The 13,855-nt window shown below is 31.3% G+C and overlaps 1 protein-coding gene across 1 annotated transcript; it reads left to right on the forward strand.

Moving 5' to 3' along the window:
• Window positions 1–30: 30 nt before the first annotated feature.
• LOC133173171 (uncharacterized) lies at window positions 31–12,985 on the forward strand. The gene is made up of 13 exons (XM_061308121.1): window positions 31–138; window positions 417–555; window positions 4,880–4,945; window positions 6,074–6,154; window positions 6,250–6,343; window positions 7,579–7,670; window positions 9,134–9,651; window positions 9,793–10,040; window positions 10,184–10,256; window positions 10,429–10,506; window positions 10,726–10,893; window positions 10,998–11,079; window positions 12,590–12,985. The coding sequence occupies exons 1-13, from the start codon at window positions 31–33 to the stop codon at window positions 12,952–12,954; spliced, it is 2,112 nt and encodes a 703-aa protein (XP_061164105.1). The 3' UTR covers window positions 12,955–12,985.
• Window positions 12,986–13,855: the final 870 nt, after the last annotated feature.

Genomic DNA, 13,855 nt, shown 5'->3' on the forward strand with positions numbered 1-13,855 from the left:
CATCCATACCTCGATCTGACAAGGTGCAATATGTGGTTCATTTCAAAGTCAGAAAATGCAGTATTTATGAAACAGAAAGGCAGCATAGTTGGAAAAGTATGGGATATTGCAGCTGCCAACAACAAGGGATGCATCAAGGTATAATAGGCTAAAATATATATTTAAAATAAAAAGGATTACATCAAAGACCACAGATGTGTAAAAAAAAAAAAAAAAAAAAAAAAAAAAAAAAAAAAAAAAAAAAAGACTCCGATTTATCAATTATATTTTTATAAATGATTTTAGAAAGAAATGCTTATTTTTTGTAACTGACACAACTCCTTATTAGTTTTTTAATCTACAGGTAAAGCTAATGAGTTCAAGTTTGGTACAAAAAAAAATCAGAGAAATATTAAGGAATTTATTCATTTATTTAGATTATGATGAATGGCCTCGACAAAATTATGCGTCTTGAGGATTTCCATGCAGAAGACAATGAATACTCAAGCTTATTTGCTGGACATCTTAGCAGTAGACATTCATTTGTAGAAAGATGGAGAACCTTTAAAAAATCAGGTATGTTTTCTTATTAAAACTTAACACTGCTTGCATAAAGTTTGCAAATTTAGGAAGTTGATAACTAGAAACTTTTTACATATTACTTGGAGATATATAGGTAGGATGAACATGCATGTCCATGCATATTAATTTAAAGAAAATATTTTTCTTTTCTTGTATGAGAAAAATCAGGAATTTTATTGGAGTTTTCAGTAAAGGGATCAAGATAATCTCCAACTTCACTTATTTTCTAAAATGTTTTTAAATGAAAAAATCTGATTCAGAAGGAATACTAAGTTTTGCGTAATATTAAAATGCAATAAGATTTTTGAAGGGACTTCTAAAAACATTTAATCAATTTTGTAAGCATGGTAACATTCCCATATGAATTTTAAAAATGGGGATGGGGGGACAGTGACTAAAAAAATATGGTAAAATTTTGAACAATTTCATGCAGGGATCACCATCATGCATTAATTCACAATCCCCCACCATGTATCAGCAGTAAAAATAAATGGCTACTAATTAAATTGACAGTACTTCATGACTTGCTTGATTTTAATATCCTGTAAAAAAAAAAATCTTAACTATAACATTCTTAAATGTTTAGATGTATCTGTTTCAAAGCATCTGTTATCTAAGAAACTAAATCAAAGCCACAAGCTGGCCAGTGATTTGTTTACGTCTTTAGGTCAATTACTTTTTGCTGTATTTCATGGAAAACTCTTCTATCAAACCAATAAAACTTTCTAACTGATCAACCTACTTCTGCAGCGATAATAATTATATCTAGTAATTATTAACTCCATTAATAAACTTGGCATTTCCCGACCTCTTAAAACTTCATCAGATTGAATTTAATACAACTCAGTCAAATCAATCTAACAGCTGTGTAAATTACAGCTAAATAGACATACCATTAATTCCCTCAATATTACAGTTAGGCCCTCAATGCATCTAGGAACATTAACTCGCCTTCATCAACTCAGACACAAACAATTCACTGATACGTGTATGATCTCCTTCAATATAAAAACAAGAAACATATTGGCCGCAAACCAATTGTTCCTTTATGAGGCAACAAACTGAATTACGTGATCTGTTATTAATATATCTGATATTAATCTGTTAATTTATCCTGGTGAAATAAAACAGCTAGTGCATGCACATTGCAGGCGCGGAGTTTCAACAACAACCTAATTTTCTTCACAAATATTTGGGACTCCTCTCTCTCTCTGTCTCTCTCTCCCTCACTCTCTCTCTCTCAAGCAAATCCAAAGGAGGGTGTTGAAACCCCCACGACCCCCCTCTAGATCTGCCACCACAGTTTCTTTTGTTTTGGTGTTGAATTGTGGCGGGAAAATGCTTTGAACATTGTAAAACGCCCTGAATCCTCGTCTGCTGGAGCAAAAATTTCGTAATATTCTTTCTTTTAAGAAATGAAAATTTTATTTTTAAAAATTTCAGATAGGAAATGTATATATATACGTCATTTTAAAACAAATACAATTATAAATTCTATTTAAATAAAGAAAAAAATAATCATTGTATATATATATATATATATATATATATATATATATATATATATATATATATATATATATATATATATATATATATATATATCTTTGTCTTTGCTTTAGGTGATGCCCAACACGTGTACTAATATGAGTTCATAATTCAGGATTCGATCAGATAAAACATGTACCCATTTTTTTTTATTCAAGTTAAATTTATGCTTTTTTGTTAAACATTTAGACACTATTTATTAATATTCTATATGATTGTTAATTAAATACTTTTATTTTTTTAACTCCGCAGAAACGCACGACTACTTTAAACTTTCATATCAAATAACCGACCGCCTCCTGGCGGCCGGTAATAATGCACAACCTATCAGTAAGACTACAATTCTAATAAACAAGACCATAAAATTCCATACTTATATTATATAAATGCACCCAGAAAATAAGGAATTTTCACATTATATTATGAAGTGTTTCCTTGATGAATCTGTAACATGGCCGTAGGAACCGGGAAAAGGGGGGGGCATGGGGAGCCCCCCCCCCCCAATAATTTTGCCGATATATAGAACACTATAGAAAATATGGCTTATACCATTCAATTGTGCCCCCTCAATAATAAAGTTTGATGGCCTTTTTCTGTTAAGAATTTTTTGTAGTTGATATAGTGCCCCCAAATCAAATGTGTGCAAAACGCGAACACACCGTGCCCCCAAATAAAAAAAATATGTATATGGCTCTGCCCCCCCCCCCCCCCCAAAAAAAAAACTAAAATTGCTTCCCATGGGCCTTTGTAAGTCCTTTTAAAAGTTTTGAACCACTATTAAACCACCCACTCCCTAAAAAATAAATAAGTTTTACAAATTGCATATAGAATTTTCTAAAAACAGTTAATTAGGAAGGCATGACTGGAACAACCTGCATGTGGTAGAATCACTGCATTTTTTGCCTAAAGCCTAGGCATCAAAGGAAAATTGAACATGTCACAGTTGTAATTTAATTATAATTAAATATATGCTTTGTACAATTTATTAAGTGCCGTAATCGAATTGGCTCACATAGTCAATCAGATACAACCAGTTTGGCTGATATATGTGAGACTTTTTTTTGAGTGTTTTGTTGTGTACAGGTGAATTTCTATTTATGTATGACCATATGCATGATTTTACTAATTTGTGTGCACTATATTATAAAATAAGAAATTAATTCCGCCAAATTCCTCACCCCAAGCTCTTGTGCCTTTTCAGTAGCAAATCACATATTTAATTAACTTGGATTGATTCAATCGATGCATGTTTTAATTGCAGAAGGAACAAGAGCGTGACCCTGTGACAAACAGAAACTTAAGGGAAAAATCAATTCTTTCATGATCTGGGTTGTACATTTTGGAAATGCAAGCATGAAAACTAAAAAAAAAAAAAAAAAAACGCATTTTATTAAATTATAATGAGGGGGAGGGGTATCATTAGAAGTCTAATTCTTTATTCTTTAGATCCAGAATATGTATTACTAATTGATGGGGAGTCACTTTGCTTTAATTATAAGCATCATCAAATAACCTAGTGCAGGGAAATGAAAATCACTTTGCTATAAGCATCAATTCATTATACAATGTACAAGCTAGCGTATGTGTTTGCTGTAAGCACGTTTTACTGTTATTTGTTTCAATGCTATATCATTGTCATGCACCCTGAGCCAGAGGGCTCTTGATAAGATGTCATTACCATTTCATTTTATACTTTAATGATGTACACAAATAGTTCTACCTTAAAATAATATAAGATTGCATGAAGTCATTATTTGATGAGTGATTTTCTCTTGCTTTTGAAATGAAATGATCAAATCGAAAGGTGAACTTTCTCTGAGTTAATTAATTTGATAAAACAGAGATTGAAATAGCTCTGCATCACCAAATACTATTCATATATCATCCTTGCTTTACAAGATAGTTGACATTGTAAATTATAGTTTCTTTAAAGACTTGCAGGGCATAACACATTATGCAGTGACTCAGAGGAATACTGGCCTATACAGAGTTCACACTCTGGTAGCTGTAGATAATGGTTCTTGGTTAATATTCCCAATGGTAATCTTAAAATAGATTAGACATTAGTTAAATCATTACATTCTCGGTTCATTATCTCCAGAAAGAGTTTGATCTGGTAGTGCACTGTAGGAGTAATGTACATCATACTTCATGTGCATATTTTTTTTTCATAGATGAAAAGTGAAAAAAAAGTCTTTAAAAAATTATAATAAAAATCTAAAATAATTCAATTTTCTCATTGGGTAGTATTCTTAGTGTATTATTTACTTAATATTTTTTTTGATTTTTACTCTTGCAAAAATAAGTGTAGAAGAAATGTATTAATACAAAAGAATATTTTTTTTTTATTTAGTGTATGCATAATTTTATTTTTAAGAACTTTTATTTATTAATATTATTAAAAGGAAAAGTTCCTGAATTGTTCCTAAGCTTGATTTACATAATGGAGGTTGATTTTATATGGGTCTGTCTACTTTGTAATGAAAATACTATGAATATTTTATATATTGAAAAGCCCTTTAATCAACTCTATGATTTTTATAGATTATTTATATGGGTAAACAATTCAAAATTGGAGATGAATTCAAAGCTGCAAGCTTATAAAAATGGGTGTTAAACATCATATGAGTATTTTTTAGCCTTTCTCTGTTTCAATATTTAAAATACTCCTGAGTATTTAATTGAATTGTAAAATTATAGTTAGGTAATCTTTTTTTAGACTAAAGATTACTGGGTATGTACATGTACGTGCACAATTTTTCTCTTTCAGGGCAAAACAAATCAACATCAACAGTAAAACGGACTTATTCTAAGATTAATCCATTTGAATTCAAAGGTATTTAATCTCTTTTTTCATTTACTTATTTATCATTTTATTCCTGCAGCTTAAAAAACAAGGAATATACATGTATATAATACCAACAAAAGGATCTTAAGGTATCCGATCCATAATAACCTCAGATTCAATGAATCTGAATGCATAACAGATATATATTGGCTGAATACTCAGTATATGTAGACATAATTTTCATGTTTTAGTATCAATATGTAAGAGCAGAATGTGTCCTAATTTTTGACCTTGTCCTGTCTTTCAAGAGTTATCCCCCTTTGCTTTTAATCAATAAAAATTAATTATAAAAAAATCTATGTGGTAAAAAAATAGTTTTCAATCGTTTTTCTATTCCTAATAATTAAATACATCTTTCCACCACAGCATTTTTTTCATATTCTTAGTATCTAAATTTTTATTTTCAAAAATTTGCTTGTTCCCATAGACCTCAATGCATTCTTCATTAATTAATTACTGCTTAGGTAATTATATTTTTGAAAATTCCTCCTGGTAAATCCTTTTCTACTCTAAAATGCTTTGAATTAATTTCCGAGTATTTAATACAGGAATGTTTAAGGTTAGAAAATTAGGTCCTTTTATGGGTCAGATACCTTACTATACTTGTATCTCTTTCCTTTGCTTTTCTGTGTATGACAGAGTCATAAAAACCTTCAATATTTTACTGAATGCAATTGTCAAAAAATAAAATGAACCACATTGGATTTTGTCTTCATAAGGTTTAAAAATTGTAAGTTACATGAAATACTAGATGTAGTCATGTATATATAAACTCAAATGAACAATTTAAGGTCAATGAATATAAATCAAATAAAATTTGAATAAATTTTTTTGTTCAAATAATAACTTGTCCTAATTTGGATCTTAAAACAATGGCTTTGCTGGTAGAGTTGAGAATATGCAGTACATGCATTTACATGTACACTTCTTTGATCATGATGATTTTTTTGCAAACCTTTTAAAGAAAGATTCATTATAACTTGTTTAAATTACTTGTAAAATATGTGTCATAATGTCCTTGAAAATATCACTTAATTACTCCAAATAAACCAGTATATCTCTTTTGAGCAGCTATAATATATATGTCTTGTCATTTATATTTTGTAAATTAAATAGATGATGCAGCATCGGATAAACTAGATGATGTCACAACACAGAAAAAAGTACATGTTGAAGTACACAGACCATCTATCTCAGGTGCTTCTGCCTTTTTGATTTACACAGTAAAGTTTTTAATGATATTAAATTAAAGTACAAAAATATATATTGAATTAATTTTTTTTTTCATTTAGATTGCTCTGAAGTGGGTGATATTTCACCTTTAACAGCAGAACCAGTAGGAGTCTGTGAAGATGACTTAAGTGGTAGGATTGTTTTATTCTTACTGTCTATAATTATACTCACAACACTGCACTTGGTATGTAAATATAAAGTGCCCCAACACAGGTTGATACACCCATCAAATATTGTTCAATTATCATAAACAGTTTAGAGTGCAAGAAAATGACATGTCAACCTTGGTACAAGGATTTCCATGATTTTTCCATTTCTTAAATATTTGTTTATACATCTCCTGTGGTGTATGCATTATTTATAACAAATATTACATTATAGATCCTCAACTGGTTCTGTTAGAGCTTGACAAATGCCAATTTGCAGCCCCCCCCCCAATCTTTCATATTTGTGAGACATGATGCTCTGAAATTTGTTAGTTGATATTTTAAAAAAAAAATAAATAAATAAAAATATCATATTAAACAACATCTATTTAGTCTTAACAACTTAATCTATACCTATTTAATTTTAAAAATAAAAAGCTCATGCCATTAAATGACATATGCTATAATCCATGTAAACTGACCATCAGTTCTTCTGTCTAATTCCCAAAGGAAAAGATAAGTGCTGCTTGATCAGAGATTACTCTAATAGCAGAAATGATTGAGACAGCTAGCCTTTCTATATAACATTGAACTCATTAATCAATCTTTAACTGGATTCATGTCCACTCATTACTCCCAAGGGATGAATGGATCTGCACTATATCTGCTTTGTAGTACAATAAAAATGTGTATATATATATATATATATATATATATATATATATATATATATATATATATATATATATATATATATATATATATATATATATGTTATTCTGAAATTAAATTTGAAAACAAAGATTTTTTTTTTAATTTGTTACAAAGTTTTATAAAAAGAAAAAAAACTTGTGTAATCTTGTTGCAACATTTTTAATAAGGTTCCTGCATGACTCTTAGATTTGTAGGGACTATCTACCATAATTAAAACTTTTTTTTAAATACTTTACAATTTTTTTAGATTTAATGTCAGACTGGTTTTAAGCTGCAATTCACAGGGACAACAGACATGCTGATTCCAATACATGTATCACCCCCCCCCCCTCAGTATAATTAGTTTTAATTAATTAGTTTATTATACAGTATCAAATTAGTTAATTATACAATATCAAGTTAGTTTTAATTACTTTGCACCAAATTCATTTTAAAAGTTAGGCTAGCCAACAATAACTCTTCAATCACAAAGATTTGTAAGATTAAATTAGATTTGTTAATTTCAGTGTCACCAGAAATAAACCATAGTGAAAATGAGAGTAGCAGTATCTCATCTGAGGAAACTCATACTGAAAATGCTAATAAAAGTCTTGTGGAGGCCATTCAAAAGAAACTTAAAGGTAATAATCAGACCAGTTTTACAACAATTTTAATCTTACACAGTGTGTATTGAATCTCTGTGCATACTTTATCACTTTTTTATACAATTTATTATCTTGCAAATAAAATATATATATTAAAAAAATCTCCATGCTTTGTTAAAACTAATATAAAAATATTCTTGTGCTCTGGTGAGCTTTTCTGTTCAAAATATGTCTGTTGTCTGTCGTTAGCATTGTTATTGTCATTCTTGTTGTTGGCATTGATGTTGTAAGCTTTTTACGATTTTATCTTTCCTAGAACCACTGAGCTATTTTGAATTAAACTTGGCACAGTGCATCCTTGGGTAAAGGGGATCCAATTTTGATCAAATCAAGAGCCATGCCCTTTGATAAGGGGAGATAATTAAAAAATAGTAAAAATTAGGTGAGGTTATTTAAAATCTTCTTAACTACACTGGGACAGAAAATGTGAAACAATTATTACATAGGGTAGATTCCAGTTTGTTTAAATCATGATCTCTGTGGACAGGGTGGAACCACACTAAGCTATCAACATTTTACACAGGAATACAGAGTACACAGGAATACAGAGTAAAAAATCTTCTTCTAAAGAACAACAAAGCCATGACGTGTTATTTTTTAATATTAAAAGCATCCTCAGATACTGTAGATTCAAATGTATTGAAATCATGACCCCCGGGGATAGGGTGGGACCACATTGGGCAATCAAAATTCTACATATAAAGAGCAGGAAAAACCTTTTTTTAAAATCTTTGTCTAAAGAACAGACAAGCTATGATTCATCTTATTTATATAGAAGCATTCTCAGATAGTGTAGATTCAATTTTATTGAAATCATTATCATTGGGGGTATGATGGGACCACAATTGGTGATCAAAATTTTACATAGGCACACAAATGTAAAATTCTGAAAAATCTTCTTAAGATCAGAAAAGCCCTGTTAAGTCATATTAATGTAGATCGATCGAAGCATCCTCAGATGATGCAGGTTCAAATTTGTTCAAATCATGACCCACCCCCCTCCCCCCAACCGTTCAAAGCAACAATAAAAGATTAAATGTATTACAAAAATCTTGAGAAATATACTTAAAATCAAAGAAATATGAAAGCATCATCAGGTAGTGTAAATTTAATATGTTTGTTCAAAACACCCCCTCTCCCACCATTTTTATATATAAACTTTTAAATGCTGCATTGTTTCCTGCTTTCTTTTCTAGCAAGAGTGCACAGGTGACCAATGTGGCCCATGGGCCTCTTGTTTTTTTTTTTTCTTACATCAAATCTCACAGCACCTATTTCTAGAATTTGTAATTCCTGACAAAATAAATGAGACTCAAAATCTGTTCTTTTTTGTTTATTTGTTTTTGTATTATTTTGATTGTATGAACTTATTTTTCAATAAGAGGTTAATAAATTGTATTAAAAAAATAATGAAATCAATAAACATGTACTTTTGCTAGGTTACATGGTACTCCCTGTGTCAAAACTTAGACAACCTTCCTTTATCAACCTCCTAAGAGAACCAGATCTTAAGCATGTCAAGGAACTGGAAAGAGAATTCAAAGAAAGACCAGGCAATTACTTTCAGTTGATGGTGGTAAATGTCTGTGGTCAACTGGAGGTAGATAACTTTGAATCCTGCACCCTTGAGGTGATTGGAGGCAATCACTCCAGAGAAGCACTTCAGAACATCATATCTGAAACACCTAATCCATCTCAGTTTGAAAAGAGAATGTGTATTGTGTACACAAATTTAAATCCTGATGAGGCCAAATATGTGGCAAATCAACATAACCAGGTCAGAAAGTTTGGCACTGACCTTGATCTGGTAGATAGAGCAGGTTGTTTTAGGTATGCTCTGTTCGAAAAAGCTGGGTATTCCAATCTCCAAGACACAATTGGTAAAAAGACCCCAACCAACAAAGAAATAATTCATAAATGGAAGGAGGGGCTCCAGTTATGTATGGGAGCTGTCAGTGTAAGTATAATCCTTTCAATATGTTTGGTTGCACAATAATGATATGTACTTATAGCCAACAAAGAGTGAATTAATTTATTGCAGGTTTATTTAATATGTTCACAAATAATTCTATGAAACGTCAATATTCTTTTTTAATAGAGAAAAACTCTCAACAACAGATTTCGGTTTGAGATGAAGTTGGCTCAACTTCAGACTGAAGTTTGGGTCGAATTTCTTGAATTCAAAAAGAAATTGAAAAAAGAAGTGAAGAAAGACAAAATCAGTGGGAGACTGTTGAAACCATTGAATGGTGTGTCATCAGAGAATATGCTGAAATTCTTAAATGATTACAACAGTGAAAAAATTAACTTCAGACAACTGACCTCTCTCTGCAACGAGTCCAAATCGTAAGTACTTGTATTCATTTTGATGAACAAATCAATTTTAATTTGAAATTCATTAATATTTGATTTATAAAATTTTTTAATAGATTTTTTTTATTGTTATCAATTGTATCAATAAAAAATTTTATTTTTTAAATTGTAAACAGCAATGAAGCAAACAAAAAGGATGAAAGTTCTGAATGTGAACCAGGGACATCTGCAATGAACTCTGAAGTAGAGGTATTAAAAATAATAATACACATTATGTAATAAATCATTTTAAAAATTAGATTGGACAACATTGCTTTCTAGATTTTTCATTAATGTAAAGAAGTTTTGTATAGAAAGTTATGAAACATACATGTACATGTGTAGCATTTACACATTTGGTATATCTACAAAATAATTTCAGACATTTGTTGAACCATTGGACGATGAAGTAGAGGAAGAGGAGGCTACGAATGACATTAAACTTGTTGAGGAATTAAAGGTAAAAAAAAAAATCAATGTGCAAATTAAAGATTTGGTCTAAAAAAAATTCCTTTATTTCTGAAATGAAGGTGTGGAAAATGGAAATTTTTTTTCATAAACCATGTGAAATAAGAGGCATTAAAGTGAATTCAAAAGAAATTAAGCCTATATGCTACACAGTGGCATTACATTTTCAAAATGACAAGATTTTTAAAAAAAATACATTTTAATGTTTCAGAGGACAGCAGCTAGAGAGAAAAAAAGGAGTGATGAACTACAGCTGAAGAATGAGGAATTGAAAGAGGCACTGGAAACATCAAATAGGGAGAGAGATGAAATGAAAAAAGAACTTTCACAACGATTGTTGGTTGAGAAGAAAATGCATGATGAAATTCGCCAGTTAAAGGTGATTTTGTTGATGATTCTCTGATGTTATAAATCCACAGTCAGCAGTTGGCAAGCAATAAAGAAGACAAATGTCAATATTTTGTACTTTAAATCTATCTTCAGGAAAAACTAAATCAAGCTACCAAAGAATGCAGGATTTTGAGGGAAAAACAGGGCAAGCTTACAAAAAGGAAAATCACAGCAGGTAAGATTACTGCTTTTCTTATTTTCAGCTTCCCTCATTTATTAGCTCACCTAAGCTGAAAGCTCAACTGAGCTTTTCTGATTACCTGTTGTCTGTCTTCCATCTGTTTGTCTAGTCTCTCTGTATATAAATATTTCACATTTTCCATTCTCAATTAAGAATCATTTGACCAATTTTAACCCAAATTGGTACAGAGGATCCTTGGTTGAAGGGGAGTGTAAATTGTTAAACTGAAAGGCCAAGCCCCCTTACAAAGGGGGATAATCAAGAAAAGACAAAAGTAGGGTTGGGTCATTAAAAATCTTTTTCTCGAGGACCACTTTAAAATATGGACACACTGTAATGTAGTGCATATTCTAAATGATCAAATCATGGCCCCAAGGGTAGGTTTGGGTCACAATAGAGAGAATTCAGGGGAAAAATTGAATTATAAGGGAAGTTTTTTTAGCTCACCTGAGCTGAAAGCTCAAGTGAGCTTTTCTGATCACCAGTTATTCAAGTTTGTTCAAATGAAGGACCACGCCTTTCTCCAAGGGAAGATAATTATGAATTCATGAAAATATAATGGCATCATTAAGAAATCTTCTTCTCAAGAACCACTGTGCTTGAAAGTGTGAAACTTATATGGAAGCATCCTCAGGTAGTGTAGATTCAAGTTTGTTCAAATGATGACTCCCAGGGGTAGGATGGGGCCGCAATGGGCAATCAAAGTTTTACATAGGAATACATAAGAAAAATCTTTAAAAATCTTCTTTTCATGAACAGAAAAGCCATGATTGGTCATAATTATATGGAAGCATCCTCAGGTAGTGTAGATTCAAGTTTGTTCAAATCATGACCCCCCGGGGAAGGGTGGGCCACAATGGGTGATCAAAGTTTATAGGGAACATCTTCAAAAATCTTCTCAAGAACAGCAAAGCCATGATTGGTCATATTTATATGGAAGCATCCTCAGGTAGTGTAGATCGAAGTTTGGTTAAATCATGACTCCCAGGGGTAGGGTGGGGCTGCAATGGGCAATCAAAGTTTTACATAGGAATACATATGAAAAATCTTTAAAAATCTTCTCAAGAACAGCAAAGCCATGATTGGTCATATTTAAATGCAAGCATCACCAGGCAATGTAGATTCAAATTTGTACAAATCATGACTCCCCCCCCCCCAGAGATTACCTTAGTCTGGCGGGACTGCGTAGTGTCATACATTTTGACAAATTGAAAGCATGAAAATGTAAAAACAAGGGACATTGATATGAAAAACAATGAATACTTGTTGTTTATTCCTAAAAACACGGAGTAATAGTAAAGAGGTTGAAATAAATGAAAATACGTTTCATTTGTTTAAATGACAGAAAATTCTCCTTTGTTTTACTTTGATGATATTTTCCCCAGTTGAACCGGTACCGGACCCTTTCCCAATTGGTAGAAAAAAAATTGCTGGTAATAATATCATTAGATGTACTTTTACTGTAATACTAAACTGTATTTTTTTTTAAACAAAAAAAAAACAGTGGATGCCACAGAAGAAGTAAACATTCCAGTGACAAAAAAACCAAGCACTGACAACTGGAATTTCAAGGAGGGGCCGGAGGACTTAGAAATAGGCATGGTTGTGGCCATCACACCAATCCGTCAAAGGGATGTTGTTGATGGAGAGCCATGGCTGGCCATAACCAATGACGTGTCCAAAGCCAGAATCAAAGTATCATGGCTGAAGGGGAGTTACACCACCAATTGGATACCAAATCCAGACTTTGAAGGGTGTGCTCCAGATAGCATCCCTAGAAATAGGGTGGCATGTAGTTTTAAGTTGATTCATGACAAAATCTTGCCAGGCTACATTGTAGATAAACTGAAGAAGATATTTAAAAATTAAGATACAAGAATTCCATGTTATATTATGCCCCCCAAACGTCTTATGGGAACATAATGTTTTTACTGTTTTTTTCTTTTTTTTTAATTCTTCTTCAGAACTTTTTTTGTGCCAGAATGTTCTCATTTAACCTGAGTCATCTGATTTAGATGAACCCTTTTGAGGGTTAATAGGCAAGTAGTGTAGATGTGTGGAATGAAGGTGATTTTATTTGTACATGCATGCACTTGTGTGTGCTTGCAATGAGTTAATTAAATGATTGATTTACTTGATAAAGGAATATAAAGATATATTATTTTGTTGTCTGAATAAGATGACATAATAATCAAATGTTAGCATTTCCTCATGAACATGCATTTACCCTACACTCTGATTGGCTGAAACAAAAATACTAATGTCTGTAATACAAAAAAATTGTCAAATGAACTTAAAGGGAATAGAGCACTAATAAGGAGTAAGGGTAGTATTGGGGATCATCTGTATCAGTCTCCATTACTGTTAGAATTAGTTTCATAATATGACATGCCAGTGCAAGCTCCCGGGCTTGTGTTTTATGAACTTGTATTTTTCATTCTTACAGTTCATGTGCTTGCTCAATTTAAATTACCATTTTGAGTCTTTGAAAAGGAACAATGCCTTCTACTAACAGTTACTGGAATGACATCTGTGCAAAGTATTTTAGGTCAATCTTAAATGAATTGTACTTTGTTTATGTCATGCAAAGAAATGAAGTTTGAAAGATTACACTTTCAATGTCAAGTTTTTTTGCTTATTTTTTCTGTTAGATGTGAAATTCTCAGTACAGGATTTGCTGGAAACAAACTATGAAATCAGAAAATATCTCATAAACATATTCAAAAAGATTTATCAATGTAAAACAAACAAAGAGGAAATGTTCCTCAAA

The sequence above is a fragment of the Saccostrea echinata genome, unplaced genomic scaffold (assembly GCF_033153115.1).
Source record: "Saccostrea echinata isolate AGI-Se365-2 ecotype Australia unplaced genomic scaffold, CSIRO_AGI_Sech_v1 ptg000056l, whole genome shotgun sequence".
Lineage (NCBI taxonomy): Eukaryota > Metazoa > Mollusca > Bivalvia > Ostreida > Ostreidae > Saccostrea > Saccostrea echinata.